The sequence below is a fragment of the Hemiscyllium ocellatum genome, chromosome 23 (genome assembly GCF_020745735.1).
Source record: "Hemiscyllium ocellatum isolate sHemOce1 chromosome 23, sHemOce1.pat.X.cur, whole genome shotgun sequence".
NCBI lineage: Eukaryota > Metazoa > Chordata > Chondrichthyes > Orectolobiformes > Hemiscylliidae > Hemiscyllium > Hemiscyllium ocellatum.
Genome location: NC_083423.1, coordinates 54,296,303 through 54,318,208, shown reverse-complemented (window position 1 = coordinate 54,318,208; position 21,906 = coordinate 54,296,303). Strand labels below are relative to the sequence as shown.

At 45.0% G+C, this 21,906-nt stretch overlaps 1 protein-coding gene across 2 annotated transcripts in view; it reads left to right on the top strand.

Annotated features, from left to right (window-relative positions):
• itpr2 (inositol 1,4,5-trisphosphate receptor, type 2) overlaps window positions 1-21,906 on the top strand; it is a 266,776-nt gene that overhangs the window by 232,749 nt on the left and 12,121 nt on the right. For both annotated transcript variants that reach the window (XM_060843021.1, XM_060843020.1), the window contains 4 exons: window positions 695-893; window positions 1,564-1,644; window positions 10,915-11,048; window positions 14,185-14,350. In XM_060843021.1, the coding sequence (XP_060699004.1) occupies window positions 695-893; window positions 1,564-1,644; window positions 10,915-11,048; window positions 14,185-14,350 (580 nt within the window). The remainder of the gene's footprint in view (window positions 1-694; window positions 894-1,563; window positions 1,645-10,914; window positions 11,049-14,184; window positions 14,351-21,906) is intronic.

Genomic DNA, 21,906 nt, shown 5'->3' with positions numbered 1-21,906 from the left:
GCAAACTCCACACAGTCAGTCGCCTGAGGCGGGAATTGAACACGAGTCTCTGGCGCTGTGAGGCAGCAGTGCTAACCACTGTGCCATCCGTTTTGATTCAGACTGAAGTCTTGCCAATTTGGGAGCCCTGTCGTTTGCTAAAATCCATGAGTTATTCACTGGATGAATCTCTCGCCTGTGATTGCAGTCCCAGTGTACCCAGATTTGGGATTCTTCTGTGGGCGGCACGGTGGCACAGTGGTTAGCACTGCTGCCTCACAGCGCCTGAAGACCCGGGTTCAATTCCCGACTCAGGCGACTGACTGTGTGGAGTTTGCACGTTCTCCCCGTGTCTGCGTGGGTTTCCTCCGGGTGCTCCGGTTTCCTCCCACAGTCCAAAGATGTGCGGGTCAGGTGAATTGGCCATGCTAAATTGCCGGTAGTGTTAGGTAAGGGGTAATGTAGGGGTATGGGTGGGTTTCGCTTCGGCGGGTCGGTGTGGACTTGTTGGGCCGAAGGGCCTGTTTCCACACTGTAAGTCTAATCTAATCAAAAAAAAAAAAAAATTCTTCTCAACCATGCAGTTGCACAGAAGTTCCTGGTTCAGAAACAAGGAGTTACCTTACACTTTGTTTTATAAAATTGTTTTGAGTGATTTGTTTGTGGTTTTTTTCCCCTTTTATCATATTCAACTGCATTTTTCTTACCTCACCAGTTGTTTGACATAGTCTACAGGGAAGAGACGTTGCTTAATGTCATAAAGAGTGTCACGAGAAATGGTCGCTCCATTATTCTGACAGCAGTGTTGGCTCTGATCCTTGTCTACCTGTTCTCCATTGTGGGATTCCTCTTCCTGCAAGATGACTTCATTATGGAGGTGGACCGACTGGAGAAGAACAAGACACCTCTAACAGGTAACTTCACTTCTCTCCTATAACCAGGCAGCATTGAATCAATGTCAAGATTAGTGTGGTGCTGGAAAAGCACAGCAGGTCAGGCAGCATCCAAAGAGCAGGAAAATTGATGTTTCAGGCAAAAGCCCTTCATCAGGAATGAGGCTGTGAGCCTCTGGGGTGGAGAGAGAAATGGGAGGGGGCTGAGGGGAAGGTACCTGAGATGCAATAGGTGGATGGAGGTGGGGATGAAGGTGCTAGGTCAGAGAGAACGATGGGGTGGATAGGTGGGAAGGAAGATTGTCAGATGGGAACGATCATGACGATGGTGCAGAGCTGTAAGGTTGGACCTGGGTTAAGGTGGGGGGGGGAGGAGAATGAGGAAACTGGTGAAGTCCACATTGATGCCGTGGGGTTGAAGGGTCCCAAGGCGGAAGATGAGGCGTTTTTCCTCCAGGAGTCGCGGTGGAGGAGGCCCAGGACCTGCATGTCCTTGGCAGAGAGGGTGGGGAGTTGAAATGCTCAGCCACAGGGCGGTGGGGTTGATTGAACCAATACCACTCTTGTGCAAGATACACTGCAGATATATCCAAAGGAACCGAGTAAATGCACATCAACACTGACTGCCCTAAAATGATGCGTGCTGTGAATTTCAGGCTGATGCTTTTTATTGTTTTCGGTGTTTTTGCAGCACAAGAAAATCTCTACGGCTCACCCCTGAACAATAAGGAAGATGTGTGTCGGGAGAATTGCCCCATGTTACCTAATGCAGGTGAGTCAGTCTGTCACAAAATAAGCGCAGGTGATGTCTTTGTAACATTATGTTGTTTCAAATTGAAACAGTTGGAATTAAAAGCAGGAACTACTTATTTCATGAATGGTTGGATCCCAGCTCATCACATTTATTTTATAGTCTAACTTGGGGCAATCACTTTTTCAACAAATAGACAGCACAGACAAAATGGCTCATTAGTTCTGGGTGGCTCAGTGGTTAATACCTGCTGCCTCACAGCGCCAGGGACCTGGGTTCGATTCCATCCTCTGGTGACTGTCTGTGTAGAGTTTGTACATTCTTCTGGGATCTGCATGGGTTCCCTCCTGGAGTTGGAAGATGTGCTGGTTAGGTGGACTGGCCGTACTAAATTGCCCATAGTGTCCAGGGATGTGCGGGTTAGGTGGATTATCCATAGGAAATGCAGGGATAGGGTGGGGGGGTGGCGCGTTGGATGGGTCTGGGTGAGATGCTCTTTGGTGGGCCAGTGTGGAGTTGATGAGCCGAATGGCCTGCTTCCACACTGTACGGACTCAATGATCTATTCTCAACAAAGTGTAAGCTCCACATGCTTCCTAAGAGACTAAAGTTACATGATTCCATAGTTTTTATTATATGAAGTTCAAACAGGAGTACAATTGAATATGTATATGTATAATCTACAGTGTGTTTGAGATATATACATAAGCTACGACATAAGCACAATCTACCATATATAATCTAGATACAAACATCGTCTATATTTACTATATATACATACAGCCAGCTCTGATGTAACGCGATAGTTCCGTTCTCACATTATAAGAATATCGCACAATAGCAGCACCGTTTAACCTAATGGGGCTGGAATAAATTAAATTATTAATTTAATTAAATTAAATAAATTAAAGCCAATCCAGGCAAGGAAAATTTGTGTTCTCCAAATAACAATCTAAATCCTTTAATCGTGTTATCACCAATTTGTGTTGTGAAAAAAAACCGCATGTTATCGCAGAACCAGCTATATTGCAATCTATGTTACTATATGTTCATCCACATAATTGATGTATGACTGTAAAAGTGAATCCAAAGTCGCCATTGTTCTATAGGACCACTCTCCAACAGGGATGACTGGTCATGGTTTCAGAGTGCCTCAGGAAGGGAAGAGGTTGAGAAGAAGAGTCCTTCATGGTAACATCCAGCAGGTGCGGGAATTAAACCTATATTGCTGGTATCACACTGTACCACAAACCAGCCATCCAGTCAACTGAGCTAATCTCTATACGTAAAGCCACATGCTGTCAAGCCAGATCAGATGGGTTTCTCAGCAACCGCCCAGTTGCTTTTGACGTTATGGGTCAGCAAATCTCATTGAAACTTTACAAGGGATTCTAGTTTCTTCTCTTTTTGAAGACCAAGCTTCAGATGACCCTCAAAAGCCACTGGGTAATGGGCTGCTCACTTCCTGATACTTTACCCTCCTCTCATGGAGTATCCTCCTCTGGATTTTTGAAACTGTGCTCCAACACCTATTTGCAGACACAACTCCAGCTCTTTTGCAGACAGCTAGCTTCACCCAGCTAATCCTGCCCCTGGGCTTCTCTGAGCTATAACATTTCTCAGCTGCACAAAGCATATACAGCTTGTGGGCTTCTTTTAGTCCACTGTCTGCTGCACTGAAATGTTATTTGCTGCCCAGACGTCTCCAAGGGATTTCTCTTGAGATCCACCACCTCGTTACAGCTGCTGGTTCTCAGGGTAGCTGCCCAAGGCTGGGAAACAAGAACCTGGCATTTCTTCCTCAACCCCAACCCATCAGAACCAGTGGCCTTCAGTTAACTATGCAGCACCATTGTCAACACTACCTCACCCTCTCTCTGCCTGGAACCTTTCAACTGTCTTTCAATGACCTTTACATCGTTTTGAGTGACCTATTGAAAACCTTGTAACGAGCCCTGTCCTTGTTCCTCGGCAGCATTGAATTTAAGAACCGTTCAGGTGTGACATCTCCTTGGGACTGTCTGCTACTTGAATGTTACAATGTTCACTGATTGCTGGCTTACACACTACATATTGCCTGCAACTGGGGAAAAAAAAGGATTTTGTCATACGTATCTGTAAGGTTGCTTTGATTTCTGCTCAATTGCTTTGATTTCTTAGTCGAAATTAAATGTACTGGGAATCTCCACCAACTCTGCTTGATCACAAGTCTTTGAGGGGGTTCCAAATATTTAACAGAAACTTCTTGGCTGGCGAATGGGACTAGGTTAATTTGGGACGAGTTGGACCAAAGAGTCTGTTTCCATGCTGTATATCTGAGTATTTTATAAATGATTTTGGAAAAAGAGTTTCCTTTTAATTAACTGAGGAGGTCTCAACCATGTGACCCAAGTAAGTAGTTTTCAAAGTCAAAATAGTTTAACATCGGTACCCACTGCCATGATTCAAAATGTTTGTGATAAATCCATTTTCAAATTGCACCTTTCCATGGAATAATGTTTATTTGAAGTTAACAGTCTAAACCACTGATAAACTTGCATGATTCATGGTTGATTTAAGAGTCAGTGATCTATAAATGAGAGAGAGAGAGAAGCTCATGATGGGTCCAAGAAGTACTTTACAAAATGATTACAATTTTGGGACATTGGTGATTGCACCCAAAGAACTATTCTTTTTCAAATGTTTCCTATGTCTGTACAGCCTGCCTTTGAGAAACTAACTTGTGAGTCTGTTGTTCTTCAGTCCTGCTCTCACAACCCCTCATGTCACACGGGGATGTGGTGTCTGTTATGCTTTGGAAATCCTGTCTCACATGCCTTCTTACACTTAATCTTCCTTGTCAATTTAATTAGCTTATAAATAAAGATGCAGTCATCATGGGATATCATGAGATGTGGGTTCGATTTCCTTTTTGTGTGAAATCTTTTGTTCCTGTCTGTCATCAATCTCTCATTATAGCTAAATGGAAAATAATCATGCGATCTCATCCGAGAAGAAAATTATCTTTACGATGTCCCTTTGAAATTAAAAAAACAGTTCTCAGGATGTGGGCATCGCTGGCTGGGTCAGCACGCACTTGCCTGTCCCTAGTTGCCCTCCTTCAGGAGGTGGTGGTGCCCTCCTTCATTGTGGGCAGCACGGTGGCACAGTGGTTAGCACGGCTGCCTCACAGCGCCAGAGATCCAGGTTCAATTCCCACCTCAGGCGACTGTCTGTGTGGAGTTTGCACATTCTCCCAGTGTCTGCGTGGGTTTCGTCCCACAGTCCAAAGATGTGCAGGTTAGGTGAATTGGCCACGCTAAATTGCCTGTAGTGTTAGGTAAAGGGGTAAATGTAGGGGAATGGGTGGGTTGCGCTTCAGAGGGTCGGTGTGGACTTGTTGGGCCGAAGGGCCTGTTTCCACATGGTAAGTAATCTAATCTAATCTAATGGGCCACTGCAGCCCGTGTGCTGCCAGTAAACCTTCGCGAGGGAATTCTAGGATTATGACCGAAGGACAGTGAAGGAATGGCAATATATTTCCAATTCAGTATGGTGAGGGGATCTTTCAGGTGGTAGTGATCTCATGTAAAGGCTATCCCTGGCTTACAAACCCATTCCTGAGTAAATTTGTAAGTGGATTTGTACTCAAGTTGGAGCACAATACAATATACAATTTAAAACATCTGTCCTTAAGTATGAGTGAAAATACACATTCTTGAGAAGATTTGTAGCTCAGGTTGAGGTTCTGGATGTAGGTTTGCTCCATGGAACCTCCCAGCTGAGCGAGCAAGCCCACAGCCTGAAAATACACATGTTGGATTCTTAACAGTAATTTGGGATCTTGCTCATAAGTACAAGAGTTCGTAAGTCAGACATTCAGAAGTCCAGGACTCCCTGTACCTGCTGCCTTTGTTCTTCTAGATGGTAGTGGCTATGGGTATGCGTGCAATTCTGGTCTCCTTCCTATCGGAAAGATGTTGCGAAACTTGAAAGGGTTCAGAAAAGATTTACAAGGACATTGCCAGGGTTGGAGGATCTGAGCTACAGGGAGAGGCTGAATAGGCTGGGGCTGTTTTCCCTGGAGCGTCAGAGGCTGAGGGGTGACCTTATAGAGGTTTATAAAATTGAGGGGCATGGATAGGGTAAAAAGGCAAAGTCTTTTCCCTGGGCTAGGGGAATCCAGAACTAGACGGCATAGGTTGAGGGTGAGGGGGAAAGATATAAGAGACCTATGGGGCAACGTTTGCACGTATGGAATGAGCTGCCAGAGGAAGTGGTGGAGGCTGGTACAATTGCAACATTTGAGAGGCATTTGGATGGGTATATGAATAGGAAGGGTTTGGAAGGATATGGGCCGGGTGCTGGCAGGTGGGACTAGATTGGGTTGGGATATCTGGTCGGCATGGACGGGTTGGACTGAAGGGTCTGTTTCCATGCTGTACATCTCTATGACTCTGAGTTCATTCCATTCTCCCAGTTCCTTCGCCCACGCTGCATCGGTTCGGATGACGCCACCTTCCAAAACAGCGCTGCTGACATGGCTGACTTCTTCCATGACCGTGATTTCCCACCGTCTGTGGTTGACAGGTCCCTTAACTGCATCTGACCTATCACCCGTGCTTCCACCTTGCCCCTTCCCATCATGCACAGCAGCATGATTGGGTCTCCCTTACCCTCACTTTTCATCCCACCAGCCTCCGCATTCAAAGGATCGTCCTCAGCCATTTCCGACAACTCCAGCAGAACACCACCACCAAACACAACTTTCCCTTACTCCCCCATCTGCGTTTCGCAGGGGTCGTTCCCTTTGGGACATCCTAGTCCATTCCACCACAACCAACACTAACCCTGTCTCCACGGCACCTTCCCATGTAACCACAGAGGGTGTAACACCTACCCCTTTCCCTCCTCCCTGCTCACTGTCCAAGTGCCTAAACAGTAGCAGCATTTCACCTGTATCTCCTCCAATGGGGCCTATACTACACTGGAGAAACCAAACGCAGACTGGGTGACCGCTTTGCGGAACACCTCTGCTCTGTGCCCAAGAATCACCCTGACCTTCCCGCAGCTGGTCGTTTTAACACAGTGTCCTGCTCACATGCCCATGTGTCTGTCCTCACCATGCTGCAGGGTTCCAGTGAATCACAGGGCAAACTGGAGGAACACCGTCTCATCTTCAGACGAGGCACTTTACAGCCTTCTGGAGTTAAACACCTTCAAACTGTAAATCATTTCTTCCCTTTCTTTTAGCCTGTTACTTTCTGTTAACTTGTCCTCTCTCCCCTCCCCCCATCCCGGTGGGACTCGATGCTTTACAGTCTGACAATTAGACACACCATTGTTCTGCCGTTCTCACATTCCAATCACTTAATCTGAACTATCAACATCCTTTCTCCAACAGCACCCTACACCCACTAACCCCACACACCCCCACCCCAAAATAGCATAAACGCTGCCCCCTCCACACTTCACTTCGGCTCTGATGAAGAGTCATCTAGATTTGAAATGTTAGCTTGCTCTCTCCCCATGGATGCTGCCTGACCCGCTGTGATCTCCAGCATTTGTGGTTTTCAGTACAGATTCCAGTATCGGCAGCAATTTGCTCTGAGGTGGGAATTTATATATCAGGATTTCCTCGAACTCGGACACTGAGGTTCAAGAATTTCCTTCCAGTGATGCCCTTTTCAATACAATAAACACATCAATGCCCATCAACATCCTGGGAGTGATTACTAGCCAGACACTGAACTGGACTCACCATATAAATACAGTGGCTTCAAAAGCAGGTCAGAGAGTTGGAATTTTGGAGCGAGTAACTGACCTCCTAAACTCCCCATATGCTGTCCACCATCCACAAGGCACAAGTTAGGAATGTGATAGCATACTCCCCACTTGCCAGGATGGGTGCAGCTCCAACAACACTCGAGCAGCTCGTCACCATCCAGGACAAAGCAGCCCGCTTGATTGGCACCACATCCACACTTATTCCTTCCACTGCCAATAGAGCATGTACCATTTACAAGAAACACCATACTAATGCATGGACCAGAACTGCATGCAATATTCCAACAGTGGCCTAACCAATGTCCTGTACAGCCTCAACATGACCTCTCAACTCCTGTACTCAATACTCTGACCAATAAAGGAAAGCATACCAAACGCTGCCTTCACTATCCTATCTACCTGTGACTCCACTTTCAAGGAGCTATAAACCTGCACTTTGTTCAACAACACTCCCGAGGACCTTACCATTAAGTGAATAAGTCCTGCTAAGATTTGCTTTCCCAAAATGTAGCACCCCTCATTTTTCTGAATTAAACTCCATCTGCCACTTCTCAGCCCATTGGCCCATCTGGTCCAGATCCTGTTGTAATCTGAGGTAACCCTCTTCGCTGTCCACTACACCTCCAATTTTGGTGTCATTTGCAAACTTACTAACTGTACCTCTTATGCTCGCATCCAAATCATTTATGTAAATGACAAAACGTAGAGGGCCCAGCACCAATCCTTGTGGCACTCCACTGGTCACAGGCCTCCAGTCTGAAAAACAGCCCTCCACCACCACCCTCTGTCTTCTACCTTTGAGCCAGTTCTGGATCCAAATGGCTAGTTCTCCCTGTATTTCATGAGATCTAACCTTGCTAATCGGTCTCCCGTGGGAACCTTGTTGAACACCTTACTGAAGTCCATATAGATCACATCCCCTTCCATAACTACCCTATTATTCTTACAGATAGCTGAGATCTCCTTACTAGTTTGTTCCTCAATTTCCCACTGCGAACCTTGCAGGACATGAACTGTGATGAGCTACAGTGAATCCCCACCTGTCTGTGTATTATGATTGCACTGGATTACCACAGTGCTTTCTGCAGATTTTTTTAAAAAATAAAATTAAAGGATTTATTTTAGTCAGTAACTACAAACATTGATGATTGAGGCTTCCTGCCAGGAAACAGAATTTTTGGTCTCAGTCCCACTGAGTCATTCTTCTCCAACCCTCCATGTAGAGTCATGGGGATGTTACATTAGGTGAGACCATTCAGCCTACAGTGCCCATTCTAACCCTCTGACTTGAATACTGTTCTCAATGCTCATAATTCTTTAAAAATATATTCTTTAGTTTTTGTAAATGCTTTGACAGTGTGTGGTACTCTGCAATTTCTGTATAAAAGCAGTTACTCTCACTTTACCCATTTACTCTGAGCTTTTTAATGTACTGTTCTTTAATTACAAATGCATTCTTCAGAATTTTTTTTTCTTAACTCATTGAAAGCTTTCGTTATTTTGACATGTTTCCAAATAACTTTATTGTGAAAGGTTATGTGTTTGTCTTTTCCTTATCATCATAGGTACGACAGTTTGTCTCACTGTTTGTTGTGTCTCTTCTGTCAGTCCAATGTTCCTGAGTGTGCATTCTAGTGCTGCTAGGAAGTCTGCTGTCTTGGCGTCCCTGTGGTTGTAGTTGAGTCCTTTGGCCAGTATTGTTCTTTCCATGTCTGTGAGCTGTTTGTGGGAGAGGTTTTTAACCCAGGTGTGTGTTGTAGTGTCCTCTTTGTTGTGTGTTAGTTTGGCCATTTTTTCTTTTAGTGCTGTTTTTTTGCGGTGTGTTGTCCTGTTCTGTCCTATAGTGACAGCCTGTTCTATGGCCCGGGTCCATTCACGATTAGTGGTTTTTGAAATTAACGACTTTTGGCGCGCAATTTCTTGTGTGTATTTGTGGAGTCGGTTGTGAGCGTCTATGATCATTACCTGGATCATCCTGAATCCGTTCTGCTTGGCTGTTTCCCTGGCTTGTGGGTTGTTGACTGGTGGTCTGTACCTGATACATTGTGGAAGGATTCGATTCTTTCGGCATTCGTGTAGGAACCGGAGTTGTTCGTATGTGGCGCTTAGGCGGTTAGCGCAGGATTCCCATTTCCTGGCTTGTCTCAGCGTCTCACGCCCGTAAGTGTTCAAGGTTTGTGCGAAGATTTGTAGCTCGGGTGCTCGTTGTTGTGGTTCTGTTCGCCGAGCTGTTCAAAAGCTGGTGGAGACCATAATCTACCCACAGTCAGCGCTCCCTGACTATTGCTTATGGATGTGAACATCTAGCATCTTCTTTCCAGTGAACCAACCTGGGCCCATCTTCATTGTTAACAATTGAGCTCCCAAAGCCTGTTGCTGGGCAGAACTTAGAACAGAGAGCACTGTGGCTCATTGGTTAGCACTGCTTCCTCACAGTGCCAGTCGCCCTAGGTTCAATTCCCGCCTCGGGTGACTGTGTCGAGTTTGCTCATTCTCCCTGTGCCTGTGTGGGTTTCCTCTCACATTGCAAAGATGTGTAGGTCAGGGTGGATTGGCCATGCTGAATTGCCCATAGTGTCCAGGGATGTGCAGGCTCGGGTGGGTTGATCATGAGAAATATAGGGATACGGTGGGGAAGTGGGTCTGGGTGGGATTCTCTTCGGAAGGTTAGTGTGGATATGATGGGCCAAATGTAGGGATTCTATGATTCTGAGTTCGTTTCACCTGTTTTACTCATCCTAAATTAAATAGACAGTCCCAAAACACTCAAATCCTGATGAAGTTTGCACTTGTCATGCTGCAAGCTCTCTTGCTGTCGTCATATAGCAGGTTCTGGCAGAGTTACCCAAGACCAAAGAGAACAAGGGAAGAGCTGATGGTTACATGTTAATTAAGGTGTAATTGAGTGAGAACTGGATGTGTTTACGAGAGGGCAAATAATCAGTGGTTTTGGAGTTTTAGGGCTGTGACAGCTAGAAGGATACTCTGACTGGAAACGTTTCTGATCTTTGACCAACCCCTGGTATTTATCATTTGCCTCTGGATCTGAGTGTTCTGAGTTCAAGCCTCTGATGAGATTATGAGCTGGAATGCTAGACATTCACCTCCAACTGAATAGGTGTTACATATCGGGTCAGATATTAAACCAAGAACCCATCTCCCTGTTTAGTTGGGACATGACAATAAAAACACAAATTTCTTGTCACCCTTTCAAGATCAGCGAATATTCACACAGTGCCCTGACCAACAATCTTTCCTGTCCAGACACCTCCATGCATTTCTGTTCTCAGGACTTACTGTGTGTAAATTGTTTGTGAAGCATCCTGGGATATCCTGACTACATGCACCTCATTGGAATATTGACCACATTGATCAATATCAGAGGATTTACAAAAAAGGACAATAAAATGCATTTTAAATCACATTGTTGGATTTTCCTCGGTTGGTGCCCAATAGTTGCAACGTTTCATCTGGTAAATAGTATAAAATTGTTACAAGTGAAGGAATATTCTTTCTGTTTTCCAGCTGGAGGCCAAGAGGATGACACAAGTTCCGAACAGACTTGTGACACTCTGCTCATGTGCATCATTACAGTATTAAACCAGGGGTTGAGAAATGGGGGTGGAGTCGGTGATGTCCTGAGAAAACCGTCAAAGAACGTAAGTATCTTTTGCAACTTACAAACGTCTTACACAATATGTGCCATGTATATGCATCTGCGCATGTGTGTGCATTGTATGTGCATGATGTCTTTTACATGTGTGTAGTACACTAGTGTATAGCATGATGTCTGTCTTTGCATCTGTGTATATGTCTGCATGTGCACAGGGGCACATGTACACCTGGTGCATTGGGTCTAGCATGGATGTATGTGCGTAATGCATGTAAATGTACTCTTGTATGATGCGTGTGGGTGTTTGTAACATCGGTGTGTGTGTGTGTGTGTGTGTGCGTGCGCGCGCTTGCTACGTTGCTGTGTGTGTTGTATTTAGTGGAGGAAAATATTGAGTTATTTTCCTCATGGGACAAAAGTGAAGTAAAACCTAGAGGCAGCCTTTAAATAAGTGAAATGGGATCAGTCAGGTTGAGAGAGTTAATAGAATGAGATTTCTTGTTAGGTAGCAGCAGTTAATGATCAGGTTCCTTTCTGATATTAATAAAAGAATGATGTTTTTGAGTGTTAAAGTTCAGATATGTCCATTGAGAACAGACAAGATTCTGTGAGTTTTGAGAACCCCAGTAACCCTTGGTTCCCCTTATAATCAAGAACCTACCTGTCTCTGTCTTATATACACTCAATGACTTGGCCTCCACAACCTTCTGCAGCAATGAGTTCCACAGATTCACCACCCTCTGGCTGACGAAGTTCTATCTCATCTCAGCTCGAAAGATAGTGCCTTCACTCTGAGGCTGAGCCCTTGGGTCTTAGTCTCCCCTATTTGTGGAAAATTCTTTTCCATTCCAGTCTATCCACGCCTCTCAGTATTCTGCATGTTTCATTTAGATCCTCCCTCATTTTTCTAAACTCTATCGAGTATAGACCCTCAGTCCTCAACTGCTCCTCATCTGACAACTCCTTCATCCCCGGGATCATTCTTGTAAATTCCCTCTGGACAACCTCCAATGCAAACACAACCTTCCTTAGATACGGGGCCCAAAACTGCTCTCAATATTCCAAATGCAGTCTAACCAGAGCCTTATACGGCCTCTCTGCTCTTGTATTCATCTCAAGAGGGCTAAAATACTAACATCGCATTTGCCTTTCTGAGTGCCAACTGAACTTGCATGTCAACCTTAAGAAAATCCTGAATGAGGGCTCCTAAGTCCCTTTGTGCTTCAAATTTACAAAGCCTTTCTCCATTTTGTACCAGGGGCTGGTATTTAGCAGCCCGCTGTGTGGCATTTTGTCAAAGACCTTCTGGAAATCCAAATAGATCACGTCCACGGGTTCCCCTTTGTCTACCTTGCTCATTACTTTCTCACGAGTTCTAACACATTTGTCAAGCATGACCTCCCTTGATGAAACTCGTCCTCTTCTCTGTCTTAAATTGGCGACCCATTATTCTAAGATAATACCCTCTTGGCCTGGACTCTCCCACAAGGGGAAGCAACCTTTCCACTTCGACCCTCTAAAAACCCCCTAAAAATCCTACGTTCAATAAGGTCACCTCTCATTCTTCTCAATTCCGATGAGTACAGGCCCAACTTGCTCAACCTCTCCGAGGGAGACAGTCTTCTATACCCAGAATCAACCATGTGAGCCTTCTCTGGAGCAATGGTGCCTTTCAGTTTTATAACAATTGTCCAGAACTACCATGAGATATCAGAGCAACCTTACAAACACTGATGGCTGAGTTTACCAACCCCATGAACCCCCTGAGTTTACCAACCCCATGAACCCCCTGAGTTTACTAACCCCAGGTATTTGAAATAACTCGACAGAGTCCAATATCCTGTTACCAATTCACCCTTTATGTGCATATGAACAGTCCACAGTATTGCCTCATTCAGAATTATGTTGGCATCTCTCACACTCCTGTTTATATCAGTCAGCCAGGGCTCCCTGATTAGGCCAGGTTAACAGCCCCAATCTGGGAACTCCTATTCTATGAGATTCACTTGGCTGGCCTTATTCCCATGACCACAGGTACCTCTCAGCGAATACAAGATGGGCTTGAAGAATGGTAATTGTGAAAATAGAATTCATTCCAACAGTTGGTTGCTTGAATAATGAGGGCCGAGATTAGAATCTGAAATTGTGAAGCTCAGTGTTGAGCCAGGATGGCTGTTGTGTGCCCGGTTATGAGATGAGGTGCTGTCCCGAGCTTACTGTATATAAGCTTCGCTGTGTTACTGCTGTAGGCCGAGGACAGAGAGATCAGTGTCGGAGTGTGGTGGAGGAATAAAGCGACAGATGACAGGAGGCCCGGGGTCACACTTTTGCAGACTTAGTGGAGGTCATCCACACTGGGGCTACCTAGTCTACCTTTAGTCTCCCTCCTTGGAGGAGACCATATTGTGTGCAAGGAACTTGGTGTCCTTCATGGGAAGGGAAGGAAATTGCGGTTTCACATAGAAAGGACTATTTGAGTCTTCAGATGGTGAGGAGGAAAAAAGTGAAAAAGTTGCACCTTTTCTGCTCACAGGGGAAGGGGGTGTGAGAATGGGAAGGAGGCATTGGGGTTGATTGAAGAGTCTCACAGAGGGAATGGCCCCTTCCTATCACCGAGAAGGATCTGGGAGGAAATAGTGATGTGTTTGGGGACTGACGTTGTTCTGGCTCCATTGAATGGTGGTTGGAAAGCGAGAACCATGGGAAATATGTTATTGGGAGAGAGATTGAATCATCAAGGCCTAGGACTCTGTCAACCATGTGGAGGGTGAATCATCAATCGAGGAAAAGGGAAGGTGGTATTGTCAGATGCAGCGGAGACAGAGAAACCGAGGACGTGTTCCCTATAGAATTGGGCCAGGAGGAAGTTATTAAGGTTGCACAAGAGACCTGAGCAGATCTGGAAAAAGGGAATTCTCTGCAGAGGGCATTTAAAATGTCAAGCCCAGTGAGGTTCCCATAGCAACTCATTCATCTGGAGGTGGTGAGTGGAGCCACAGAAATAGCTGTTCAATGTAAAACCCAACCACAGGTGGAGGAGGGTGCAATGTGTGGGGAACAGTTGGACTTTTGTTCAAGGGTCCTCTAGAACGAAACAATACCTTGTTAGCTGTGAAATGCTGCAGCTGACTCGAACATGCTGACAAAAGCTGGATGACTGAGGGAAACTTTTCCAATTTCAGGAGCCATTGTTTGTCGCACGTGTCATCTATGATCTCCTGTTTTTCTTCGTCGTCATCATCATCGTCTTGAACCTGATCTTTGGTGTTATCATCGACACGTTTGCTGACTTGAGGAGTGAGAAACAGAAGAAAGAGGAGATCCTGAAGACCACTTGTTTTATCTGTGGTAAGTGAACCACAGCTGAGTTCTAGTTCCGCTTGCTTTATTGTTGCAGCTGCCACCTGTGGCTCTGCGTCAGAACTCTCACCTCCAAACACAAAAGTTGTGGGTTTGAAACCATAATCCAGGTAAATACTCCAAAGCAGTGCTCTGGTAGTGCTGCACTGTCAGATGTGCCATCCAGGCGAGGCAATGGCCTAGCGGTATGATCGCTGCACTGTTAATCCAGAAACCCAGCTAATATTCCGGGCTCGAATCCTGCCGCGGCAGCTGGTGGAAGTCTGATTCGTTAAAAATCCGGAATTAAGAATCTAATGATGACCATGAATTGTCGATTGTTGGAAAAACCTCCTCTGGTTCACTGATGCTCTCCAGGGAAGGGAATTTGATCTACCCTCTAGTGACTCCAGACCCACAGCAATGTGGTTGATTCTTAACTGCCCTCTGGGCAAGTAGGGATGGGCAATAAATGTTGGCCTGACCAGGAGTAAAGAAGAAATCCACTCAGAGGGGTATCAGACACTTGTGGGCATCAATAATCCTTGGGCAGGAGGGTTTTCCGTTGACCAATATTTATCCCTCAGTCAAAATTACCAAAGCAGACTCTCTGGTTATTATCACATTGTTGTCACTGGAGGTTCCTGCGTGTAAATTGGCTGTTGTGTCTCTCATGTTACAACCATGACTTCGTCAGCTCTGAAGTGAAGAGGGGAGTCTTGAGATGCTGAAAGGTGCGATATCAGATCATGGAAAATTGAAGTCTCTTCTCACCAAAGGTTTGCTGAGGCCAGTAGTGTGTTGAAAATTTTGTAACAGAGATGGGTAGGTGTGTTTTTTTTTGGCTAAGGTTATTGAGAGTTGTGTAACCACTTTAGGGAATTTGAGTTGAGATACAGATCAGGCGTCCTCTTATTGAATGATGGACCAGGGTAAGTGACTGCCTCTTGTTCCTCTGGTATTAAGACGACTGTACCACCGCTTAACAATATTCCATTCCCATTGGTTCAAATAAAGGGACAGTGTAAAATCCTGAAATCCGTTTCCATTTCAATTTAATGATTCCTCATGAAGGGACACAGTCTGAAGAACTCCATTACCTTTGGTATGCAGTTGATGTAAAAATGAAATAAATGTGCATTTAGTTTTCATTCATCTCCTTGAGGGTGACGCAGTGGCTCAGTGGTTAGCACTGCTGCCTCACAGCGCTAGGGATCCAGGTTCGATTCCAGCCTCAGCCGACTGTGCAAACTCTACACAGACATTCTCCCCGTGTCTGCGTGGGTTTCCTCCGGGTGCTCTGGTTTCCTCCCACAATCCAAAGATGTGCAGGTTAAGTGCATTAGTCAGGGGTAAATATAGGGTAAGGGAATGAGTCTGGGTGGGTTACTGTTCAGAGGGTCGGTTTGGACTTGTTGGGCCGAAGGGCCTGTTTCCATCTTGTAGGAAATCTGATCTAATCTTGTGTGGGCTTTGGTTTTAGTATCCATTGATTCCGATACTTGAAAGATGTAATTGATCATCTGCACACTAGGGAACCAGTGGAATTAACTAATCAGTGTTGATGGCATGCAGTGAAATTAGTTTTGAAATGGATGCAAAATCTCATATAGGATTTTGGCCACTCGTCGATCCCATTGTAACTCCTGTAGGTTTCTCAGCTGCCAGCTGTCCCAGACCAGAGAGAGTGGAGAGCCCTTTTTGGTGCATTGTGGATCACCCCACATCACATTTGACTGCAGCAGGCCAAGGAGGCAGCTCACCACCATCTCCAGCACAAATAAGAATGAGCAATAAATCATGGATCAGCCAGTGATGCCTCCATTCTGAAAGTGAATTTTAAACTTTCTCGTATTTTGACAGTCTGATGCACCCCCCTCCCCCACCTCCCTTTAACTGATTGCAGCTTTTTAAATGCTCAGACTGCTGGGGTGGGATTTATACTTGTGTTATCAGTATCTCTGGATTAGTTCAGTAAATCATCTCTACAGAAAATTATCATATTTAACTTGATAAAGCCAAGATTTCTAGTGCAGTAATATTACTCCTTTTAGTGTTTATTATTGATTTCATGGATCTCATTACTTTTGTCCTCCAACTTGTTCCAAATTGTGTTTTGAAGACCTCTGTAGTGAACAAAGTGCTGAATCATGGTCCATTACCAAAGATAAAAGCAGGAATTTCAGTCATTCTTCAATCCTCATGATGTAGAAATCTCTTTGCAGTCCATTAAACTAAATCATAATTCCCCAATAATGTTTGGAAGGAAAGGCTTCATAATTCAAATCAAAAGTTCCAGTTTTGGTTTTGGTATTCTATTCAAAAAGTACTTGCTATGAATTCAGATTTATTTTGTGCGTGACTACACTGCAGGGAGGGGTAGTACTAATGTGAGTGTTGAAGGGTCTTGATGCACTCGTTCTATGCTCTTCCCGATGTTAAATGGAGATACTTTCTTTTGCATTTCCAGTTATCTTTTAACTGATGTAATAGTGTCAGCAACAACACATTACAAATTCTAATGATCCTCTCTATGAAAGCATTTGACCCCAACTGCTCCTCTGCTCTCTGTGCTCTCTTGATGATATTTCTACATTTTATTCTGTCTAAAAAAAAACCTTTTACCACTTTTGGATTTTCTCCCAGACGTTTTGGAGGACTTTTGGGGAAAAAAGTCTTGCTCGAACGAATCATCCACTGTCCTTTTTAGCATCAGTTTGAATAGTCCTCCTGCAATGAAATGTCTGGAAAGGTACACATTTTAAACTGTAGCCTAATCAACGTCCTTTATAAATGCCCTTGCTGTTATGGTTACATGCCTCATGAACAATATGCAGAACCCTCATTGCCTTTTTAATTTGCAGATACTGTTGGGGTATTATTGTTTAATCAACGTGAATTCACTGTAACATGATTGATGAATTGCAGACGCTGGTTCTAAAGTACAAATCTTTAAAACATGCGTTGGCTGTAACACTATTACATCACCAACACTTTAAGCGCTGTTTCTAAAGTGTGATGTTTCTATATTGCGGGGTTGCACAAGAATGCAGCCATCGCGTTATAGAAGAACTGACTGTTATGTCATTTGACCAGTCATTCAGAAGTCCACTGTAATATCCCAGAGACCTGGGTTCAAATCCTACCATAGATACTGGTGCAATCTAAAATCAATAAAAAAAACTGAAATACAAAGCTCGTCTCCGTAATGACGAACTGTGGAATCATGTAAAAGTCCATCTGGTTCATCAATGGGCTAATGTTATCTTTTATTTATTTATTATCATGTGTATAGTGAAAAGTGTTGTACAGTGTTGCCACTTTCCGGCGCCATCTTAAAACACAGAAAAATGAACCAAACTATAGAATACAAAGGCAGAAAGAAATGAAGAAATTAAGAAAGTGCTGAAAATGTGTTGCTGGTTAAAGCACAGCAGGCCAGGCAGCATCTCAGGAAGAAATTAAGAAAGTGTCCAACCTTACGATCCTCCATTTTAAGTGCTCCATCACTGGCCTTGGGCATGGTGACCATGAGTCCCCTTCACTGCACTGCTGCCCCTGGGATGAAAGGCAGCACTGTTTGTGCCATCTGCCCTCCTCCAATGCCCTCATCACTATGGGTCCTCCCTGGATCTCATGTTAAGATGGACCCGCCGGGTCCCGTCTTTGCATGTTCTTTTGGAAGGAGACCCACACTGGCAACTTTAGTTTGGCGCAGACTGTCGTTTATTCACAGAATCTTAACTGGGAAACGATACAACGAATTATCAAGCGTGCATTCGTTGGAGAAGGCGTTCTGCCCCCCCGTTCGAACTTGGCACAGTTATACTTCGCGCTGCCTGGAGTCCCCGATTAGATTTTCCTTGTCCGCCTTCCTCATTGGTCCGTTCATCTGCGCGCGATGGGATCCGTCTTCCCGTTGGCCACATCGAGGTGCCTGTCCAGCTCCTGCTGTGCTTGACAATGGCACAGACGTCCTGGGGCCAGCGGTTCCAATCTCGTAATCAATAGTTCATTGTTTAGAGAATCAACTCTCATTACTATGTGTCTGACAGGCTAGTCGTTTTCCGTGATTTAATCAATAGTTTCAGCAAATAAATTTACAGGTACTTTTATCATCTATGAGTTCTGATAGAGCAATTCACACTGTCTGACAGTTACAGGTTCCTTTATCAATCATGAGTTTCGATGGAACAATTGACACTGGCTGGCAGTTACAGGCTCCATGATTTAATTAACAAAATGTATATCAATTGCGAGCTCCAGACAGGTAGTCATGCAGTTGCCAGCTTCAGCCCGCATGGCTGTTATTAACCGTTTCAGGGCTGGAGCTAGAAGTGTCTGTTGCAGTAATAGTATTACCCTCCCTAGCCCTACATTAAGCACCCTAGTAGTGTAATCACCCCAACACTCACCAATGCAGATACCAACAATGCTGCCAGGTACTGGACCAGCCCAAACTCCACTCTGCCAGCTTTTAGTGAAGGAAATCTGCCCGTCAATCCAGTCTAACCTGTATGTAACTCCACAGCTACATCAGTCCAAGAGATACAGTATAAATGCTGGCCTTACCCGTGGAAGAATAGAGAATGCTCCCAACATCTAAACGGTTGTATACACTGTGTCTGTTTTGGCCCACATGGTCAGTATTTGGCCTCTGACTCAGGGAATTGTGGGTTCAAGCGCCACTCCAGAGGTCTGAGCTGGGATTTCAATGCAGTGTTCAGGAAGTCCGTGCTGCCTTCATACAGAAAGACATTAAACCAAGGGGTCTGCTTTCTAGGTGCATGTCAGGATCCCACAGCAGTAATCAAAGAAGCACAGAGAAGTTCTCCCATTGCTGGGCTAACGTTTAGGCCTGAAGTAACAGAACAGAAAACTAATTATCCCTGATGAAGTTGCTGGAAAAGCTCAGCAGGTCTGGCAGCATCTGTGAACAGAAATCAGAGTTAACGTTTCAGGTCTGGTGACCCTTCACAAAATGGTTTTTCCAGTAACTTCTGTTTTTGCTTGTCATTTCCAGCATCCACATGTCTTTCTGTTTTTATCTGATCATCTATGTCATTGCTGTCTCGGATCCTATGTATGTACACAGTGGCTGCAAGTATTTCCTACTTTACACCAGTAAATACTTTATAAAGCACTGTGTTGCTTGTAAAACATTTTAGATCATTCTGATGTCCTGGATGCATTATTACTGTTTGACAAGGTCTCCATGCTGTTCACAGCTTCATTGTTTAAGCTTCCTATCTGTCCTTTTTCTGCCCAGTGTACCACCAAGGTAGCATGGAGGCTCTGTGGTTAGCACTGTTGCCTCACAGCGCCAGGGGACCCAGGTTCGAACCTGCCTTGGGTGACTGTCTGTCTGTCTGTGTGGAGTTTGCACGTTCTCCCCATATCTTTGTGGGTTTCCTCTGTGGTTTCCTCCCACAGTCCAAAGATGTGCAGGTTAGGGTGGATTGGCCATGCTAAATTTCCCAGAGTGTTAGGTGCATTAGTAAGAGGTAAATATAGGGTAGGGGAATGGGTCTGGGTGGGTTACTCTTCAGAGGGTTGGTGTGGACTTGTTGGGCCAAACGGCCTGTTTCCCCACTGTAGGGAGTCTAATCTAATCTAATATCTCTCTGCCAGCTCCTCAGACCCAGCAGGTGCTTGAAAGTCTCCTGGTTTTTAGAGTAAATCTACTTTCTTTCTACATTCACAAGATGTGGGTATCACTGACTGTGCAAACTCCACACAGACAGGCACCCTAGGCAGGAATCGAACCCGGCTCCCTAACGCTGTGAGGCTGCAGTGCTAACCATTGAGCCACTGTGCTTCTATAGCACAGAGGGCAGCAAAATGTCAACCACGTTGCTGTGGGTCTGAACTCACACGTGGACCACCAGGGAAGAATGGCAGTTTCCTTCATGAAAAGATTTCAATGAACCAGATAGACTCTTGAGGTGAAAATGTATTGCTGGAAAAGCGCAGCAGGTCAGGTAGCATCCAAGGAGCAGGAGAATCGACGTTTCGGGCAGAAGCCCTTCTTCAGGAAAGAGGGATTCCTGAAGAAGGGCTCATGCCCGAAACGTCAATTCTCCTGCTCCTTGGATGCTGCCTGACCTGCTGCGCTTTTCCAGCAACACATTTTCAGCTCTGATCTCCAGCATCTGCAGTCCTCACTTTCTCCTCGAAGACTTTCCTGAGGGTCAACAGAGGTCATTGTTCCAGATTTTCTTTTTATTGAATTCAAATTCCACCATTCTACTGAGTCAGGATTTGAACCCGGGTTCCCGAACCTGGATCTCTGAATTAATAGGAGAAAGTCAGGACTGCTTAGTTGTGCTCATTTCCTGATTGAAGGGCTTATGCCCAAAATGTCGATTCTCCTGCTCCTCAAATGCTGCCTGAGCTGCTGTGTCTTTCCAGCACCACACACTCTCACCTCTGAATTAATAGCTTCATGGTTAATACCAATAGGCCATCACCCCTCTCTGTCTGCACTCCACCTCATGCTCATCATCTACAGGTACTTGTCAAAGGATGGGGTGTAAGAAATGTGCTCGTCTTTTCATTCAGAATTGAGGAAGGGGAAGAGAGAGAAAGTTATAAATAAATGGGAAGGGTTGAGATGGATATGAGTCAAATGCTGGTAAATGGGACTAATTTAGGATCTCTAGTTGGCATGGACAAGTTAGAACAGGGTCAGTTTTTGTGCTGTATTGTCTTTATGGCTATGGCAAAATGATAAATGTATAATAGAAGCAATCTGTTCTTTTATTGCTTCTGTTGTTAAAGTTTCCCCCATCCTGACTGATTTAATCTGCTCACCTGTCCAGTATAACTTGTAAAGTTTATTTCCATTGTGAATGGTTGCAGACAGAATAAGATCTTTTGGCCTGTATTGCCCTGTCGCCAGGATAATGTAACGTTGGTTCCACTGTCTCTCAACTGCACACCCCAGCACTTCCCTGAAATCCTGCACATTTTACCCTTTTCTTTCCTGATCCAGTTCCCCTTTGAAAGCTGTGACTGACGCTGCTTCCCCTACCCTTTGAGGCATTGCACACATGTGACTCCTGTGCTAAAAAAGCCTCCTTTGTTTCAGAGCTTTGCCATAGTGTTCAGCTTCGCTGGCCTACAGCAGTGCCAAGGTGTGTGGATCCAGCACTGGGTTGTTTAATCTCCTTGGAACCACAACTCTGGAGTGGAAAAAAAATGTCATCCTGCATCACGAGGAGTGCCAGCGAAGGAGAAGAGGAGACTGCGGAACTGAAAAGGGCAGGGCTTTCTCTGTGGGTTTCTGAAGCCTTCCGTCAGGCTGAAATGGGACTCTTGTTTCCCACAAGGCTGTGGGCTTTCGGTCCCTCATTATGGTGGCCTACAGTGTTGTGTTTGTGGGAGTCCCCCTCTTTGGTCTCTGACCAGGAGAGATCTCGAGAGCTGGGGAAAGTTAATGAATAAAGGGTTTATTGTACTGCCTTATACCGTACATGAGTTAGAACCGTCTGAGTTGTATCAATGAAATTGTTCAGGCTGAGAAGCCTTCCACATCTGTCCCCCTGATTGATTGATTCATTCAT